Below are 21163 nucleotides of genomic sequence, written 5' to 3'. Positions count from 1 at the left end.
GCACTTGAGAACAAAGTGTAATCTGCTGTTTTCAGATGGAATGTCCTCCTAATATTAATTAAATATATTCAGTCTATTGTGTCATTTAAAGCTTGTGTTTCCTTTTTTTTTTTTTTCATTTTGGATGATCTGTCCATTGGTGAAAGTGGGGTGTTGAAGTCCTCTACTATTATTGTGTTACTGTTGATTTCCCCTTTTATGGCTGTTAGCATTTGCCTTATGTATTGAGGTGCTCCTATATAGGTGCATAAATATTTACAATTGTTATATCTTCTTGGATTGATCCCTTGATCATTATGTAGTGTCCTTCTTTGTCTCTTGTAATAGTCTTTATTTTAAAGTCTATTTTGCCTGATATGAGAATTGCTACTCCAGCTTTCTTTTGATTTCCATTTGCATGGCATATCTTTTTCCATCCCCTCACTTTCTGTCTGTATGTGTCCCTAGGTCTGAAGTGGGTCTCTTGTAGACAGCATAAATACGGGTCTTGTTTTTGTATGCATTCAGCCAGTCTGTGTCTTTTGGTTAGAGCATTTAATCCATTCACATATGTGTGTTCCTATTACCATTTTCTTAATAGTTTCATGTTTGTTTTTGTAGGTCCTTTTCTTCTCTTGTGTTTCCATCTTAGATAAGTTCGTTTAGCATTTGTTGTAAAGCTGGTTTGGCGGTGCTGAATTCTCTTAGCTTTTGCTTGTCTGAAAAGCCTTTGATTTCTCTGTCAATCTGAATGAGATCTTCCAAGGTAGACTAATCTTGCTTGTAGGTTTTTCCCTTTCATCACTTTAAATATATCATGCCACTCCCTTCTGGCCTGCAGAGTTTCTGCTGAGAACTCAGCTGAGAACCTTATGGGGATTCCCTTGTATGTTATTTGTTGCTTTTCCCTTGGTGATTTTAATATTTTTTCTTTGAATTTAATTTTTGTTATTTTGATTAATATGTGTCTTGGTTTGTTTCTCCTAGGATTTATCCTGTTTGGGACTCTGCATTTCCTGGACTTGGGTGGCTCTTTCCTTTCCCATGTTGGGGAAGTTTTTGACTATAATCCCTTCAAATATTTTCTCAGACCCTTTCTCTTTCTCTTCTTATTCTGGGACCCCTATAATTCGAATGTTGGTGTGTTTAATGTTGGCCCAGAAATCTCTGATACTGTCCTTAATTATTTTCCTTCTTTTTTCTTTATTCTGCTTCACGGCACATATTTCCACCATTCTATTTTCCAGCTCACTTATCCATTCTTCTACCTCAGTTATTCTGCTCTTGATTCCTTATAGAGTATTTTCAGTTTCAGTTATTTTGTTGTTTATTACTGTTTGTTTGCTCTTTAGTTCTTCTAGGTCCTTGTTAAATGGTTCTTTTTTTTTCTTTTTTTTTTTTTTGCCATACACGGGCCTCTCACTGTTGTGGCCTCTCCCATTGTGGAGCACAGGCTCTGGACACACAGGCTCTGCAGCCATGGCTCACGGGCCCAGCCACTCCATGGCATGTGGGATCCTCCTGGACTGGGGCATGAACCCCTGGCCCCTGCATCAGCAGGCGGACTCTCAACCACTGCACCACCAGGGAAGCCCTGTTAAACGTTTCTTGTATTTTCTCTATTCTATTTCCAAGATTTTGGATCATCTTTACTGTGATTACTCTGAATTCTTTTTCAAGTAGACTGCCTATTTCCTCTTCATTTGTTTGGTCATGTGGGTTTTTACCTTGCTCCTTCATCTGCTGCATATTTCTCTGTCTTCACATTTTGTTTAAATTAGTGTGTTTGGGGTCTCCTTGCTGCAGGATGCAGGGTCCTAGCTCCTCTTACTTGTGGTGTCTGTCCCCAGTGGGTGAGGTTGGTCCAGTGGCTTGTGTAGGCTTCCTGGTCGGGGGGACTGGTGCATGTGTCTGGTGGGTGTGGCTGGATCTTGTCCCTCTTGTGGGCCGGGCCACATCCGTTGGTGTGTTTGGGGTGTCTGTGAGCTTCATATCACTTTAGGCATCATGTCTGCTAATGGGTGGGCTTGTTTTCCTGTCTAGCTAGTTGTTTGGCATGAGGCATCCAGCATTGGAGCTTGCTGGCCGTTGTGTGGAGCCAGGTCTTAGTGTTGAGATGGAGACCTCTGGGAGAACCCTCACCAATTAATATTCCATGGGGCCGGGAGTTCTCTGGTGGTCCAACATCCTGGACTCAGCTCTCCCACCTTGAAGGCTCCGGCCCAACCCCTGGCCGGAGCATTAAGACCCTGCAAGCCAAACAGCATGGACAAAAAGAAAACAAACAGACAAAACCCCAAGACAAATAGTAAAAGCAAAACTAAACAGACAAAATCACATGAAGAAACACACACACACATACACTCACAAAAAGAAAAATAAAAAGAGAAAACAAAAAGGGAGAGAGCAACCAAACCAATAAACAAACCCTAAATGAAAACAAACACTAAGAACTAAAGTAACAAAAACAAAAAAACAAAATCAAATCAAACACAGAAAGCAAATTAAAAGAAGGCAAAGAAAGCATAAAACACACAAAAATGATCAAAACAAAACTAAAAACAAAAGAAAGATGAAAACAAAAGGAAAAATGAACAAAAGAACTAAGAAGTAAACATAGAAAAATATAAAATATAGTGTAAAATATGAGAAAAACAATCAAAAACAAAGAAAAACCAAACCAAGTAAAAACTACAATATAATGAAAAAATACAGTAGAAATAGGAAAAAGTAAAATTAAAAATAAAAGCATAAAAGAGAAAATAAAAATTAAAAGAATAATAAAAAATCAACAAAACTTTAAAAAGTAGTAATAATAATAATATTTTTCTGTTGCCTCAGCTTTCTGTGTCCTTGCCCCCACAGTGAACCATTGCTAGTCCCTCCTACCCAGGAAGTCCTCCAATACTTCTAGGTAGGTCTCTGGACCTGCTGTGGGCCCTGTGGCACCAGTTCAGACTCTGATCTGGCCTTACTCCCATGTGTACTTGCCTCCAAAGTCCACAGTTGCCCCCAAAGTCCACATGCTCAATTGTGGGAACATTTGTCTCTTCAGATATTCCCAGATGCAGTGTTTACCAAGCTGATTGTTGGTGTTTATTCCGCTACTCCTGTGGCTGCTTGGAGAGATTTCCCTTTCTCTTCTTTGGTCACATGGCGCCTGGGGTTCAGCTTTGGCTTTGTCCTGCCTCTGCATGTGGGCCACCTTCAGGCGTCTGTTCCCTGCCCAGGCAAGAGGGGGTAAAAGCAACGACTAATTACGGCTCACTTGCTCTCTGAGTTAAGCGAGAGGGATGGATATGGCCGTCACAATTGGGATGTACTGGGACTGCTTGCAGCGGCAGAGGCAGGCATGAAGTTGTAACGGCCTAGGTGCACCATGTGTTTTCCTGGGGATGTTGGCCCTGGATCGCAGGACCCTCAGCAGTGGCGGGCTGTGCAGGCTCCCAGGAAGATGTGGGCATCGACCTGGGTTTGCTCACAGGACCCTTGGTGGCAGCAGCAGCAGCCGTTGCACCCACCTCTCAGGCTCATGCCCACCTCTGGAGCTCGCATAGGTGGTGCCCTGCCATCTGCGAGTGCACGGAGCAAGAAGCTCATATGGTGGGCCTGCCCCTCTCCTCGTGGACCCCATGACAATGGTCTCTTGCCTCTCTGACAGGTCCATACTTTTTCCTGGACTCCCTCCCAGCTAGCTGTGGTATACTAGCCCCCTCAAGCTGTCTTCACACAGCCAGCCCCAGCCCTCTGCCTGGTGTCTGACCTCCAAAGCCCGTACCTCAGCACCCAGTCCCCACCTGACCCAACAGGTGAGCAGACAAGTGTCTCAGGTTGGTGAGTGCTGGTTGGCACTGATCCTCTGTGCAGGATTCTCTCTGCTTTCCTTCATCACCCCTGTTGCTCCCCTCTCCTCTGAGGCTCTGAAGTTTCCCCAGTTCCCGCCAGTGAGGGGGCTTCCTAGTGTGTGGAAACTTTTCCTCCTTCACAGCTTCCTCCCAGAGGTGCAGGTCCCATCCCTATTCTTTTGTCTCTGTTTTTTCTTTTTCCTTTTGCCCTACCCAGGTACATGGGGATTTTCTTGCCTTTTGGGAAGTCTGAGGTCTTCTACCAGTGTTGGTAGGTGTTCTGTAGGAGTTGTTCCACATGTAGATGTATTTTTGATGAATTTGTGGAGACGAAGGTGGTCTCCACATCTTACTCCTCCATCTTGAAGACCCTTCATTTTGAGGTAATTTGTGTAAGATGTGAGGTAATATTGAGGGTTTGTTTTTTTAATATTATGTCCAATTGTTATAGTACAGTTTGCTGAAAAGATGATCCTTAATGTTTTCAATAAAGACTATCCTTTAAAAAATGGGCAAATGACTTGAGTAGATAGTTCACTAAACAATACATATGCGTGTGTGTATGTGTCTGTATATATATGTATATATAGTAGAGAAATGCAAATTAGGACCTCAGTGAGACAACATTTCACACCGGATGGCTAAAATATGACTAACTGAACAGATACATGCCAAAGAATGAAATTGAACCACATCTTACACTAAATACTAAAATTAACTCAAAATGTATTAAAGACTTGAATGTTAGACCTAAAACCATGAAACTCTGAGATGAAAACATAGCTGGTAAGCTCCTTGATATTGGTCTTAGCAATGCTTTTAGGGATCTGACTCCAAAGGCAGGGGCAACAGGAGGAAAAATAAACAAATGGGACTACATCAAACTAAAAAGCTTCTGCACGACAAAGGAAATTATCAACAAAACGAAAAGGCAACCTACATAATGGAAGAAGATATGTTCAAGTTATATACCCAATAATGGTTGATATCCAAAATATATAAAGAACTCATACAATTCAATAACAAAAAGCAAATCTGATTAAAAATGGGCAGAGTATCTGAATAGACATTTTTCCAAAGATGTACAGATGGCCAACAGGCACATGAAAAGATGCTCAACATCACTGATCATCAGGGAAATACAAATCAAAACCACAGTGAGATATCACCTCATGCCAGTTAGAATGACTATTATAAAAAAGACAAGAAACAACAAGAGTTGATGAGGATGTGGAGGAAGGGATACCCTTATTCACTGTTGGTGGGAATGTAAATTGGTGCAACCAGTATGCAAAACAGTATAGAGTTTCCTCAAAAAGTTAAAAATAGAACTACCATATGATCCAGGAATTCCATTTTTGGGTATCTATCCAAAGGAAACAAAAACATGAATTAGAAAAGATATATACACCCCTATGTTCATTGCAGCATTATTTACAATAGCCAAGATACGGAAGCAACTTAAGTGTCCATCAGTGAATAAATAGATAAAGAAGATATGGTATATATACAATGGAATACTACTCAGTCATTAAAAAGAAAGAAATATTGTCATTTGCACCAACATGGTTGGACCTTGAGGGTATTATGCTAAGTAAAATAAGTCAGAGAAAGACAAATACCACATGATTTCACTTATATGTGAAATTTAAAATACAAAACAAACAAACAAAACAAAACTGAACTCAGACTCATAGATACAGAGAACAGATTCCCAGAGGAGGTTGCCAGAGGAAAAGGGTTAGGAGCAGGGGGCAGAAATGGGTGATGGGGATCAAGAGGCATAAACATCCAGTTATAAAATGAATAAGTCATGGGGATGTAATGTATAGTATATGGAATACAGTCAATATTGTAACTGGATATTGTAGTGATCATTTTGAAATGCATAGAGATGTTAAATCATTATGTTGTACACATGAAACTAATATGATATTGTATGCCAAATACATTTCAATAAAAGAAATCATGGAATCATATACCATATAAAGGTAAATTTTACTGAATGGAAATTTTTTTAACATAAAGGAAAAAAATTGTCAGAGATCCTCCAATATTAAATCAAGCCAAATTCCTAATCAGATGAGCTGTCTTCCTTTGCCCAAGAAGCAAAAAAAGAAGATTGTAGGTGTGGTAGAGTGATCACATCAATTGTTCCAATTTCTCATGCCTTCTTGTAGTCATGAACTTTGCCATAACCTCTGATGTCCTCCCCCTCTCTCTGCATCTAGCCATGTAACTTGCTTTATCCAATGGGTTGTTAGTAGATGTGAGATAAGTAGATGCTTGAAAGAGCACTTACATGTTTCCATTTGGATTTCTGCTCTTGCCTTCTATCACCACCTTGACAACATGCCAGTCTAGCCTGATGGGACACAAACATGGGAGCAGAATTGAGTCATCAGGGTCATCCCAACCAAGATGGGTCAATAATTAGACAATTACCAGTGAGTGAGTTTGGGGACCAGAACTGCTTAGTCAATTCAGCCAAAATTGCCAGCACACAGACCCTTGAACCTTGATGCTTATTATTCTAGATTTCAAAGTTGTATGTTATGAAACATTATTGTGACCATAGATAACTGATACAAAAATTAAGGAATTATGAACCATAAGAAAAAGGCAAAAACCAAGAAAAATGTTAACTTTGGGGAGGTGGGAAACTGTGGGAGTTGGGCACACTTTCTTGAAGTGCTAGTGTCTTAATTTATTTTTTAAGATAAGGAAGGCTATCTTAATGCTATGTAGGAATATGAAAATAAGACTGGAGTAGAACCAATCTAGAGGTATATCATCTTGTGATCAGTTCATGACTTTCCCTAATAATGAGGGTCTCTTCACATCTTTGAATTTTTTTCCATGAAATCAAATATGTACAACCTCAGATGAATGTAATAAAATAATTGTAATAAAAACAAAACAAAGACAAAAAGAAAGAAAGAAACAAAGAAAGAAACAAACAAAGGAAGAAAGGAAGAAAGAAAAGGAAAGAAGGAAGGAAGGAAGAAAGAAAAAGAAAAGTAAAGAAAGAAAAATGTAAAATAACTTGTGTTAGTGTAAATATGGAGAATTCTGAATCCTCATACATTGCTACTGGGAATTTTAATGGTGTGGCTGGTGTGGAAAACAGTTTTGCATTTCCTCATAAGGTTAAACATAGAATTACCATGTGACCCAGCAATTCTACTCCTAAGTATACACTCAGAAGAATTGAAAACAGTTGTTCAAACAAATAGTTATACACAGTTATTCACAGATCACTATTCACTGTAACCAAAAGATGGGAAGGAGCCAAATGTCCATCAACAGGGGAATGCATAAACCAATGTGGTATGTCCATACAATGGAATATTATTCAGCCATTAAAAAGGAATACATTACTGATACATGATACAACATGGATGAACCTTGAAAACATTATGCTAATTGAAATACAGCAGACACCAAAGGCCACATATTGTTTGATTCCATTCATATGAAATATCCAGAAAGAAAAATCCAGTGAAGCAGAAGGTAGATTAGTGGTTGCCAGGGAATGGGAATGGAGGGAATAGGGAATCACCACTTAATGTATAGAGGGTTTCCTTTTGGAGTGATAAAAATATTCTGGAACTAGATAGTGCTGATGGTTGCAAAACACTGTGACTGTACTAAATGCCACTGACTCATACACTATAAAATGTACATTTTAAAATGAAATTTTATGTTATGTGAATTTTAGCTCAATAAAATAATTGTCCTTGTCACACTATTTATAAAGCTTGTAGACCAGTAAAAAGGCTGAGTGGTTAGGAATTTTGTTGGCCTAAACTAGGTGACATGATGACAGGATTTAGATAATCACTGCAAATGTCTAACATTTAAGACCACATGTTAATCATTTTTAATGGGTAAAAAGAAAAGGTGCATCTTTTGGGCCTATTTGATAGCCATGATATTAATTTATCTAATACCAAATACATCCCAGTCTATCACCAGTTGTCCCACCCAAAGTGCACTTACTGGCTTATTGCATTCTAATCCTCAAAAATGCTTGGTTAGTGCCAGAAATAGGGTATCCAGGCATGACATCCTATTCCAAACCAAAGCCTACTGGCTATATAACTACAAGGTTTCATCACATACAAGCAGTAACAACACTGCCTCTGCCTTTCAAGCTGGGGCAGTATACCACAAGAAAGTTATATTCCCAAGACCATCCCCAAACTTAAAGGGCTGCCCCAAGATGCTACTTTTAATTATCAACATTAAAAAAGAATTGTTTAAAACTTTATACTTTTAAATCAACTATCCTTCAATAAGAAGGTTAAAAATAAGTTTAAAAATAAAACTTTATACTTTCCAGTTAGTATAATTGTTCTAAGAAAACAAACAAAAAAACCAGTTGTTTTTATATTAAATTTATATTATTTAGTTACCATTTTATAATATTAACCTATAGACTTTTGGCTCTGAAAATTCTTAGTTGTGTGTGCCTATACAGTTCATCGCAGAATCTTTGGCTCCCTGGGCCTCCACCCATTAAATGACTATAGTGCACCGTATTTATTGTAATAGCCCAAAATTCCCCTACACATTTCCACATACCTGCAGGCAGTCACTCTACTTTAGAATGACATGGTACCATAAAAATGCACCACAGGTATGGTTCTTAAAATAGAGTGTTTGATTTTATACATTTCCAATTTTAAATTCAGATACATTTAAATTATCTTAAATATTTTATTAATTTATTTGTTTTGCTATTTTACTGATGTATAAATACATACTCTTTTCCAAGAACTAAGCTGTAAAGAGTATGATTTCATGATTTTTTTACCTATATATACACCCATATAATCACCATCCAGGTTAAGATTTTGAACATTTCCAACACCTCAGGAATCTCCTTCACACCCTTTCCCAATCAGCTTCCTATCAGGCGTAACCACTAGTCTTTCTATCACCATAGATTAATTTTGCCTATTTTTGAGCCTCACACACAAAAGGAATCATAGTATGCACTGTTTTGTGTAAGCCTTTCACTCAGTGTAATGTTTTCCAGATTCATTCATGTTGATGCATGTTTCAGTTATTCATTCCCTTTTACTGTTGTTATTCTCTTTTATCACAGTTGATTTATCCATTCACCAATTAAAGGACACTTGTGTTGTTACCATTTTTTTCTATTATGAATAAAGCTGCTATGAACAATCTTGTACCTGTCTTTTGGCATACACACAAACACACATACATATATACACACACACACACTTATTGTTCTCTTAGGTATATAACTGGGAATGGAATTGCTGAGTCATAGGGTGGCACATATTTAGCTTATGTAGATAATGCTAAACAGTTTTCCAAAGTGGTTGCATAAATCTACACTCCCACCAAGATCTTCAGATCCTCAAAATGCACCATAAAGGAAGTAAAGAGGAAAGCCACAGACTGGTAGAAAATATTCAACAAAGGACTAGTGTACAAAATATATAAATTACTTCTCAAATCATTACAATACAAATCAATGATAAAAAAGACACATAACCCAATTATTTTTAATGGACAAAAGACTTGAATAGGCATTTCACAGGAAGATACCCAAATAGCCAATAAACTCACAAAAAGGTGCTGAATGTCATTAGTAATCAAAGGAGTGCAAATTAAAATCACAATAACATACTGCTACACACTATCTAGAATAGTTAAAATTTTAAAGATTGGCTGTATCAAATATTTCTAAATGATTTAAGAAATTGGACTTGTAAAAGAGACTTTAATTACTTGTTATTATCCAGCACTGTTACACCAGTCTTGTGAAGTAAGTATTATTTCCTCTGTTTTACAGACAAAGAAACTTAGGTTGAGAGTGTCTGATTTTCCAAAGTAATTTTTGAACTATTAAATGGCAGAGATTAAGTTTAAATCCAGAGAATGTGATCACAGATCTTTCTCTTTTTCACCTCTGCCTACCCTTTGGCCCAAACAGAAGAAAACTTACAGGTTTGTATTACTTTGGAAAATTGTTGGCATTTTTTTTTTGCCAGATTAGCAAAGTGTAGCAAAAACATGGCAACAAGCTCCATACCAGACTAAAAATTTCTGAAATAGTGAGAATATCCAAATTTCTATTCACTTGAAAAATTATTATAGAATGTGAAGACAATGTTGCAAGTAGTCTCATCTAGCTTCTCCAAGAGTGTCACCTATGAAAAATACTCACAACTTAATAACAAGCATAGTTTATCATCAACAGGGTCCTGGCAGCAAGGTATCACATATCAACATGCAATATCGTATTATGGTATAATGCAGTAGAAATGGCATAAGTCTTGGGGTCAAGTGAACTGGGTTTGGGGCTTAGTTTTGCTGCTTTTATTAGTTGAGTGAGTGTAACCATAGACAAGGTATTTAATCTAAGTTTTATTTTCTTTAGTTATAAAACAATATTACCTATCCCATAGAGTTATGAATATTTAGATAAAAGCCAAATAAGATAAATGAGATAATTATCCAGAGAAAGTTATAAGCCAAATTGGTACCTGAGCTTCAAGGATAGGTAACAAATATTTTCATCCAAATAGTTATTATTGTTTTTAGTCTTTTCTATTAATTTTGGAAAGTAAAGTCTTGCCTCTCACTTCTCCTTCCAGTTCCACCTGTCCTATACCGACAAGGAGCGCTATGAAAATGAAGAGAGACCTGAGGTCCAGAAGCAGATGCTTTCTGATATGGCCAAGAAGCTACCAGTTTACACAAGAACCGGGAGTGGAGGTCAGTTCATCCAAAGTCACTTAGGGAGGCAGATCAGCAAGGATCTCAGAAAGACTGAGTCATAAATATCCTCAATCTAGCCCGCTTTTTCCTCCTTTCTTCTGAAGAACACTGTGGAGTTTTTTCTCAACATTTTATTATAAAAAATGGTCAAACATTTACCCAAGATGGAATAATTATATTATAAACATCTGTATACCCACCACTGGAGTCACCACTAACATTTTACTATATCTCTTTATCACATATCTGTCCACAAATCCATCCCTCTATCCATCATCCATCAAGATATCTTATTTAAAAATTTTTTTTTTACTGATGTATAGTTGATGTACAATGTAGTGTTAGTTTCTGGTGTACAATAAAGTGATTCAATTAAACATGCATAAATGTGTGTGTATATATATATATATATGTATATATACTTTTTCATATTCTTTTCCATTATGGTTTATTACAGGATATTGAATATAGTTCTCTGTGGTATGCAGTAGGTCCTTGCTGTTTATTTCATATATACTAGTTTGTATCTGCTAATCCCAGACTCCTAATTTATCCCTCCCACCTCCTTTCCACTTCGGTAATGATAAATTTGTTTTCTATGACTGTGAGTCTGTTTCTGTTTTGTAAATAAGTTAATTTCTATCATTTTTTTTAGATTCCATATATAAGTGATATCATATGGTATTTGTCTTTCTCTTTCTGACTTATTTCGTTTAGTATGATCATCTCTAGGTCCATCCATGTTGCTGCAAATGGCATTATTTCATTCTTTTTTATTGCTGAGTAGTATTCCATCATATATATATACCACATCTTCTTTATCTATTCATCTGTTGATCAACAGTTAGGTTGCTTCCATGTCCTGGAAATTGTAAATAGTGCTGCAATGAACATTAGGGTGCATGTATCTTTTTGAAGTATGCTTTTCTCTGGATATACGCCCAGGAATGGGATTGCTGGATCATATGGTAGTTCTATTTTTAGCTTTTTAAGGAACCTCCATACTGTTCATTATAGTGATTGTACCAATTTATATTCCCACCAACAGTGTAGGAGGGTTCCCTTTTCTCCACACCCTCTCCGGCATTTGTTATTTATAGATTTTTAATGGTGGCAAGACATTTTATTCTTTGATGCATTTCAAAGTAAGTAGCCGATATCAATACACATCCACCTAAATATTTTATTGTTTTTCTTTGGGTGGAATTTACATACAAAACATGCATAAATCTTAAGTGTACCATTCAGTAGTTTGACAAATGTACACACCTGTGTAACTAAAACCTCTGAAAACATTACCACACCCCAGAAAGTTCTCTCATGCTCCTTCCCAGTCAATCCCACCACCACAACCAAAGACAACCACTATTCTGGTAGTTTTCCACCAAAGATTACTTCTACCTGCTCTAGAATTTTGTATAAATTGAATCATACAGTATGTACTGTTGTATCTGGCTTCTTTTATTCAGCATAATGTTTTTGAGACTCATTCACATTCTTGTGTATTTCATTCCATTTACTGCTGAGTAGTATTTCTTTTTTTTACATCATTTTTTTCATCTTCATTGGAGCATAATTGCTTTACAATGTTGTGTTAGTTTCTGCTGTACAAAGAGGTGAATCAGCTATATGTATACATATATCCCCATATCCCCTCCCTCTTGAGCCTCCCTCCCACCCGCCCTATCCTACCCCTCTAGGTCATCACAAAGCATCGAGCTGATCTCGCTGTGCTATGCAGCAGCTTCCCACTAGCCATCCATTTTACATTTGGTAGTGTATATATGTCAGTGCTACTCCCTCACTTCGTCCCAGCTTCCCCTTCCCCCACTGTGTCCTCAACTCAATTCTCTATATCTGTGTCTTTGTTCCTGTCCTGCCATTAGGTTAATCAGTACCGTTTTTTTAGACTCCATATATATGCATTAGCATACGGTCTTTGTTTTTCTCTTTCTGACTTACTTCACTCTGTATGACAGACTCTAGGTCCATCCACCTCATTACAAAAACTCAATTTCATTCATTTCTATGGCTGAGTAATATTCCATTGAATATATGTGCCACAACTTCTTTATCCATTCATCTGTCAATGGACATTTAGGTTGCTTCCATGTCCTGGCTATTGTAAATAGTGCTGCAATGAACACTGTGGTACATGTGTCTTTTTCAGTTATGGTTTTCACAGGGTATATGCCCTGTAGTGGGATAGCCGGGTCATATGGTAGTTCTACTTTTAGTTTTTTAAGAAACCACCATACTGTTCTCCATAGTGGTTGTATCAATTTACATTCCCACCAACAGTGCAGGAGGGTTCCCTTTTCTCTACACCCTCTCCAGAATTTATTGTTTATAGATTTTTTGATGACACCCATTCTGACTGGTGTGAGGTGATACCTCATTGCTGTTTTGATTTGCATTTCTCTAATGGTTAATGACGCTGAGCATCTTTTCATGTGTTTGTTGGCAATCTGTATATCTTCTTTAGAGAAAAGTCTATTTAGGTCTTCTGCCCATTTTTGGATTGGGTTGTTTGTTTTTTGATATTGAGCTGCATGAGCTGCTTGTATACTTTGGAGATTAATCCTTGGTCAGTTTCTTTGTTTGTAAATATTTTCTCCCATTCGGAGGGTTGTCTTTTCATCTTGTTTATGGTTTCCTTTGCTGTGCAAAAGCTTTTAAGTTTCATTAGGTCCCATTTGTTTATTTTTGATTTTATTTCCATTACTCTAGAAGGTGGGTCAAAAAGGATCTTGCTGTGATTTATGTCTTAGAGTGTTCTGCCTATGTTTTCCTCTAATAGTTTTATAGCGTCTGGCCTTACATTTAGGTCTTTAATCCATTTTGAGTTTATTTTTGTGTATGGTGTTAGGGAGTGTTATAATTTCATTCTTTAACATGTAGCTGTCCAGTTTTCCCAGCACCACTTATTGAAGAGGCTGTCTATTCTACATTTTATATTCTTGCCTCCTTTATCAAAGATAAAGTGACCAGGGCTTCCCTGGTGGCACAGTGGTTGAGAGTCCACCTGCCGATGCAGGGGACACCAGTTCATGCCCTGGTCCAGGAAGATCCCACATGCCATGGAGTGGCTAGTCCCATGAGCCATGGCCACTGAGCCTGCACATCTGGAGCCTGTGCTCCACAACGGGAGAGGCCACAACAGTGAGAGGCCTGCTTACCATAAACAAACAAACAAACAAAACGATAAGGTGACCACATGTGCGTGGGTTTTTCTCTGGACTCTCTATCCTGTTCCATTGATCTATATTTCTGTTCGTTTGCCAGTACCATTCTGTCTTGATCACTGTAGCTTTGTACTATAGTCTGAAGTCAGGGAGCCTGACTTCTCCAGCTTCGTTTTTCTTTCTCAAGATTGCTTTGTCTGTTTGGGGTCTTCTGTGTTTCCATACAAATTGTAAACTTTTTTGTTCTAGTTCTGTGAAAAATGACATTGGTAATTTGATAGGGATGCCATTGAATCTGTAGGTTGCTTTGGGTAGTAGAGTCATTTTCACAATACTGATTCTTCCAACCCAGGAACATGGTGTATCTCTCCATCTGTTTGTATCATCTTTGATTTCTTTCATCAGTGTCTTATAGTTTTCTGCATGCTGGTCTTTTGCCTCCTTAGGTAGGTTTATTCCTAGGTATTTTATTCTCTTTTTTTTGCAGTGGTAAATGGGAGTGTTTCCTTAATTTCTCTTTCTGATTTTTCGTTGTTATTGTGTAGGAATGCAAGAGATTTCTGTGCATTAATTTTGTATCCTGCAGCTTTACCAAATTTGATTTACTCCAGTAGTTTTCTGGTGGCATCTTTAGGATTCTCTATGTATAGTATCATGTCATCCACAGACAGTGACAGTTTTACTTCTTCTTTTCCAGTTTGTATTCCTTTTATTTCTTTTTCTTCTCTGATTGCCATAGCAAAAACTTCCAAAATTATGTTGAATAATAGTGGCAAGAGTGGGCACCCTTGTCTTGTTCCTGATCTTAGAGGAAATGCTTTCAGTTTTTCACCATTGTGAATTATGTTGGCTGTGGGTTTGTCATATATGGCTTTCATTATGTTGAGATAGGCTCCCTCTCTGCCCACTTTCTGGAGAGTTTTTATCATAAATGGGTGTTGAGTTTTGTCAAAAGCTTTTCTGCATCTATTGAGGGTTTTTATCTTTCAGTTTGTTAATATGGTGTATCACATTGATTGATTTGTGTATATTGAAGAATCCTTGCATTAGTGGGATAAACCCCCCTTGATCATGGTGTGTGATCCTTTTCATGTGCTGTTGGATTCTGTTTGCTAGTATTTTGTTGAGGATTTTTGCATCTATGTTTATCAATGATATTGGCCTGTAGTTTTCTTTTTTTGTGACATCTTTGTCTGGTTTTGCTATCAGTGTGATGGGGACCTCATAAAATGAGTTTGGGAGTGTTCCTCCCTCTGATATATTTTGGAACAGTTTGAGAAGGATAGATGTTAGCTCTTCTCTAAATGTTTGATAGAATTCTCCTGTGAAGCCAACTGGCCCTGGGCTCTTGTTTTTTGGAAGATTTTTAATCACAGTTTCAATTTCTGTGCTTGTGATTAGTCTGTTTATATTTTCTATTTATTCCTGGTTCAGCTTTGGAAAGTTGTACTTTTCTAAGAATTTGTCCATTTCTTCTAGGTTGTCCATTTTATTGGCATATATTTGCTTGTGGTAGTCTCTCATGAACCTTTGTATTTCTGCATTGTCAGTGAGTAACTTCTTTTTCATTTCTAATTTTATTGATTTGATCCCTCTTGCTTTTTTTTTTCTTTATGAGTCTGGCTAAAGGTTTACCAATTTTGTTTATCTTTTCAAAGAACCATCTTTTAGTTTGATTGGTCTTTGCTATTGTTTCTTTCATTTCTTTTTCATTTATTTCTGATCTGATCTTTATGATTTCTTTCCTTCTGCTAAGTTTAGGTTTTTATTGTTTTTCTTTCTCTAATTGCTTTAGGTATAAGGTTAGGTTGTTTATTTGAGATTTTTCTTGTTTCCTGAGGTAGCATTGTATTTCTATAAACTTCCATCTTAGAACTGCTTTTGCTGCACCCCATAGGTTTTGGTTGCTAGTATTTTCATTGTCATTTCTGAGTAGTATTTCATTGTATGAATATCATATTTTCTTTATCAGTTCACCAGTTGATGCTCAAGTGGGTTGTTTCCAGTGCTCAGCTATTATGAGTAAATTTGCTATGAAATTCTTGTACAAGTGTTTGTGCAGATATGTCTTCATTTTTTTCAGTAATACTCACTATGGAGTTTTATTGTTAGTTTTCATCTGCATGAGTGGAACAGTACTGGCTGAGCAATTCTCCATCTTTTATTTATTTTTTTTATACATTTATTTATTTATTTTTGACTGAGTTGGGTCTTTGTTGCTGCACGTGGGCTTTCTCTAGTTGCAGCGAGTGGGGGCTATTCTTCATTGCAGTGTGCGGGCTTCTCATTGCAGTAGCTTCTCTTGTTGCAGAGCACGGGCTCTAGGTGTGCAGGTTTCAGTAGTTTTGGCTTGTGGGCTCTAGAGCACAGGCTCAGTAGTTTTCACGCATGGGCTTAGTTGCCCCTCAGCATGTGGGATCTTCCCAGACCAGGGCTCAAACCCATGTCCCCTGTACTGGCAAGCAGATTCTTAACCACTGTGCCACCAGGGAAGCCCTCTCCACCTTTTAAAATTTGAAAACGAATGCTTTTTTGACTAGTAATTCTAATTTTCTAATAAGGAAGATCGTGTTTCAAGGCTTTGGGAAGTATACTGTTGGACACTTATGTTCATCTATTTATCATTTATTTATTCAACCAATATTTATTAAGATCCCATATGACAGTTGAGGATGTCTTAATATAGTCTGGGTATTAGATGATATTAAAGATTTATTTTCTTTGTTAAAGCATTAATGTCATGGTGGTTATGGTTTTTGTAAAAGTCTTCATGCATACTGAAGTATATTGAAAAGGAAACAGACAAGAAATTTTCTATATAATTTCAAACAGTAGTAAACAGAATGGTGTGATAGAGCAGAGATTACAAACTGGAAGTATTTGGGAGGAATTGGACCCAGAGATATATTCTGTTTGACCTCTAATATGTCTTTTAAAACTTTGCATTTTTTACTAATTTTTAACAATTAGAATATTTCTGCATGAAAATCCACATTTTTGGCTACTCTTGAAAACTCAGACACTGGTAACATTCGATCTGCATTTCCCCATGGCAAAAATTAGCTAGAGCTGAGTAGTAGCCACTCTTTTTAAACACGGCACAAATTCTCAGGTTCTTCACTCACTACTCACTGTTCCCTGGACCCTTGAAGCATTTGTTTACAGCCCTCATGATATAGAGTAATAGAGAAGGCTTCTCAGAGGCAATGTCATTTGATCTGAGACCTTAATAAGAAAAAGTAACTTGCAGGAATTCCCTGGTGGTCCAGTGGTTAGGGGCCAGGTTCAATCACTGGTCAGAGAACTAAGATCCCACAAGCCATGCAGAGCCACCAAAAAAAAAAAAAAAGTAACTTGCCATGCTAAAGGTTTTGGAACTCGATTGAAGGTTTTTAGTGGAGAGTGATATGATCTGATTTAGATTTTAACAAATCACCTGGCTATTCTGTAGAGAATGTATTGTCAGGGGGCAAGAATGAAAGCAAAATAAATAATTAGGCAGCTATTTCAGTCATCTAAGTTAGAGATGATGGTGGCTTAAACTGGACAGTGGCATTTGACCGTATCTTTAAAAACATGTTGAAGGAACTAAACATGCATGTCCCTCTCCCCTCCTTGTTACCTCAGTTATACCCATACCTTGGTCACCACCACCACCACATTGCTAGAATGAACACAGAAACTCTGCTGAATTAATAGTTCATTATGTTGAATCAGTTTTGTGCTTAAGGTACACTTTAGGTTTAATAATTATATTAGCTCAAATTTTCATAATTTTAGTTGTTACACTTAATAATCACATTAAACAGTCATACTCTATCAATGAACACAGAGAAAATTAGAAGGAAAGGAAAATGTCTTTCATGTAAGGAAATAAAGAAAAGAAGGAAGGAGGTAGAGAGGGAAGGAGAACTGATTTTTTATATCATACTTACAAAGTGAAAAGAATCCTGAACTAAAGGGTCAGAAAAACTGTACTAGTCACAGCCTTGCCACTTGCTTACTGTGTGATTTTGTGTAAGTTACTTGACATGGCTCAGGTCTTTATTTTCTATATCTGTGGAATGGTCAATTGAACTAATTTGTTCTAGAATGTCTCTTCTATTCTTCAAATTCTTATTCTAAGAACCACCTTCTTTACCATGCTTTAGGAGTTTTATCCACCTCATACAATCCAACCTCTGGAGACAGGAGATAAATTATGAATCCTGTTTTCAGATAGGAAAGTTGGAATAAACAGAGGCTAAATGATTTTCCCAAGATAACTCAAGCAATTGACAGTATATTTTATTTCATAATACAGAATTCTATGATCAGATATCCAGATATGAAAATTTTTCCCCTTTCACTCATCCCCCGAAAGGTGCTTTTAAGATTGATCCAACAGGGAAAAAATACATACCACAATTCTCTTATGTGATCTGTCTTTTGCTTGGTAACTTGAAATGAGATGAGTTTGAGTACCTGTAATCAATGTATAACAAGTCATCCAGATTGGCTAGTAAGATATATGGTGTCATATTGATCCCTAACCAGTGCTAACCACCTTATTTTTCCTATAGCCGTAAGGTTCTGTGACCGGTGCCATTTGATCAAGCCAGATCGCTGCCACCACTGCTCTGTCTGTGCCATGTAAGTGACAGCCATAATTCCCCTGGGCTGAGCTTGGCCACTGATGGTTACCTTAAAAACCAAGTGACTGATCCTAACATGTTGATCCTAAAGAGCATTTCCTTTCAGTCACAATGAGCACATGCCAAATACCCTCACAGGGATGATGATGATTCAAACTATTATAAAGATAGGAAAGAGAAATAAAACTGCATTTTTAAAAATAAAAATTTTATTTTAGAACAGTTTTAGATTTATAGAATCATTGTAAATATAGTTCTCATACGCCCCACACCATTTCCCATGTAATATCTTACATTAATATGGTACATTTCTTACAATTAATGAACCAGCATTGATTTTTTATTTTTAGCCAAAATCCATACTCTGTTTAGATTTTCTCAGTTTTTCCCTGATGTCTTTGTTCTGTTTCAGGATCCTATCCAGGATACCATATTACATTTAGTTGTCATGTCTTCTTAGGCTCCTCTTAGCTGTGACAGTTTCTCAGACTTTACTTGTTTTTGATAACCTTGACGGTTTTTAGAATTGTCAGGTTTTTTGCAGAATATCCCTCAGGTGGGATTTGTCTGATATTTTTCTCATGATTAGATTTAGATAATGTCTTTTGGGGGAGGAAGACCAGAGAGATTAAGTGCCATTCTCATTATATCATATCAAGGGTACGTACCATAGACATGACTTATCACTGCAATGTTAATCTTAATCATCTGACTGAGGCAGTGTTTGCCAGATTTCTCCACTGTAAAGTTACTCTTCTTCCTCCCCCACTCCATACTGTACTCCTTAGAAGGAAATCTCTGTGTAGAGCCAACACTAAAGGAATGAGAAGTTACGCTTCCCCCACCCTGCCTTGCAGGAAGAGTATCTACATAAATTATTTGGAATTCCTCTACATGGGAGATTTGTCTCTTCTCCCTCATTTATTTATTAAATCATTTACTTATATCAATATGTGGGCATGGACAATCATTTTACATTTGGGGTTAGAAGTCAATACTACTTTATTTTGTTACTCAAATTGCTCCAGCTTTGTAAAATCCCATTTTTATGCTAATAAATATAAGCTTCATATCCTTCTTCTTGAGTGTTTGTTCCATCCATGTTTCTCTTACCCTTGATTCAAGCACAGGCTGCAGTCATGTTTTCTTCTTTACTTTTATTAAACTAAGTAAATAAAATGAGGAGAGGTATCTTGGACCTATTCTCTGTGTCAGTATCCTAGAGTTCCCAATGCCTTTTAAAGGTTGGAATTTTAGGCATTTAACTTGCTGCCAGCATGACCCTAAAGTTTTGTGATTGGCTCATCCTAGGAACAACTGAGGACAGAATAGTTTTGGAGAAGCTATAGTGGGAATCTAAGAATGAGTGTACTGGGACCATGTAAAAATACTGGTGATACCCTGAGTTCAATTCTGAAGTTTATCACACTGTATTTTGTTCCTTTTGTAGGTGTGTATTAAAAATGGATCATCATTGCCCTTGGTATGTCCTTTTGATTAATTTCTCCCCTCTAATAGCATCAAAGTCGTTCAATGCCTACTTTCCTAAGCATAGTTGTAAAATGCCTGTTTCCCCTACCATAATTCATTGGGCTTTGTATTTGTGTGGGGAACAGGGAAGACGTAACATTTTAAAGCAAGAATAACTATACCACCAAAGGTGTGATAGTGAATTCCTGGTGTCACAGAGCTAATGGTCTCTTGTCCATTAGCTATAATAATGAAAGAGAGTACAGATAGTTGTCCCCTTTGACATTACATAATTCAGCTCTTTTTTTAGCTGTCCTGATGTTTGAAAATCTCTAGATTGTTAATTTAAGCAATTCTCCAAATTTTGTATGTCTGACCTAGAGAGCCAGTATGAAATCATCTAACTATAAAGAGAACATGCCATACTATACTAAGTATAGTTGTGGAGATTGTAGTACGTTTTCAGCATCCAAGATCCAGGTTTGCTTAGGTGTGTCAGGAACCAGTCCAGAACTGTTAGGTAGGCCAGCTGTCTCTGTGTCTGTAAATAAAAGGAAAAACAAGTGAGACATGAACTTGTGTTTCCAGTCTGTTCCTATTAAGGGACTTCAATTTCTGTTGAGTTTCTACGCAACAGATAATGAAGCAGCAGGTGTAACATAGTTCACTCTGTATCAGTGTGTTCTAAATCAATGGATCCTGATTTCAAATTAGTTTTTCTTTTTTCCTTTTTTAGGGTTAATAACTGCATTGGATTTTCCAACTATAAATTCTTCCTTCAGTTCTTAGCTTATTCTGTTCTCTATTGCCTGTACATTGCCACAACGGTCTTCAGCTATTTCATCAAATACTGGAGAGTAAGTTAAAAAATCCAGAAGGGTCTCCCCACCAAGGATAAATACACACCTATTCCAATCTGTGACATTGTTCACATTATCTTTTTTTTTTTTTTTTACATTTTGAAGTAGCTAATACTGAAGTAATCAGAAGGGAAAGCACAGAAAACAAGTTTCCCACATTAAATATTCTGAGATTTAAGAGGCTGTTATTTAGGTGTCAGTTAAAGTTTCTATCATACATGAGAATCTTGTTGGGCCTCCAGGAACCTAATCTCTTGAGACTTACTGATTCTTTACAATGTATTTATCTAATCAAGTTTTAAAAATCTACTTCTTACCAATTTTAGGTTTGAAAAATGTTGAAACTAATTCTAAGTCCCTAGTTTCCTAAGAAAAAGGCTGACAAAGCACTCCCTCGTTGTCAGAAAATACTTTCTAAATCCCTGTTCAAA

General features: G+C 37.1%; 1 protein-coding gene across 1 annotated transcript in view; it reads left to right on the top strand.

Annotated features, from left to right (window-relative positions):
- ZDHHC15 (zDHHC palmitoyltransferase 15) overlaps positions 1–21163 on the top strand; it is a 122575-nt gene that overhangs the window by 51359 nt on the left and 50053 nt on the right. The window contains exons 4-7 of the mRNA XM_082609102.1: positions 10460–10580; positions 18331–18400; positions 19853–19885; positions 20609–20729. Of these exons, the coding sequence (XP_082465228.1) occupies positions 10460–10580; positions 18331–18400; positions 19853–19885; positions 20609–20729 (345 nt within the window). The remainder of the gene's footprint in view (positions 1–10459; positions 10581–18330; positions 18401–19852; positions 19886–20608; positions 20730–21163) is intronic.

Source organism: Mesoplodon mirus (assembly GCF_964341445.2).
Source record: "Mesoplodon mirus genome assembly, chromosome: X".
NCBI classification, from domain to species: Eukaryota; Metazoa; Chordata; class Mammalia; order Artiodactyla; family Ziphiidae; genus Mesoplodon; species Mesoplodon mirus.
This window is presented reverse-complemented; position numbering and strand designations above follow the sequence as displayed.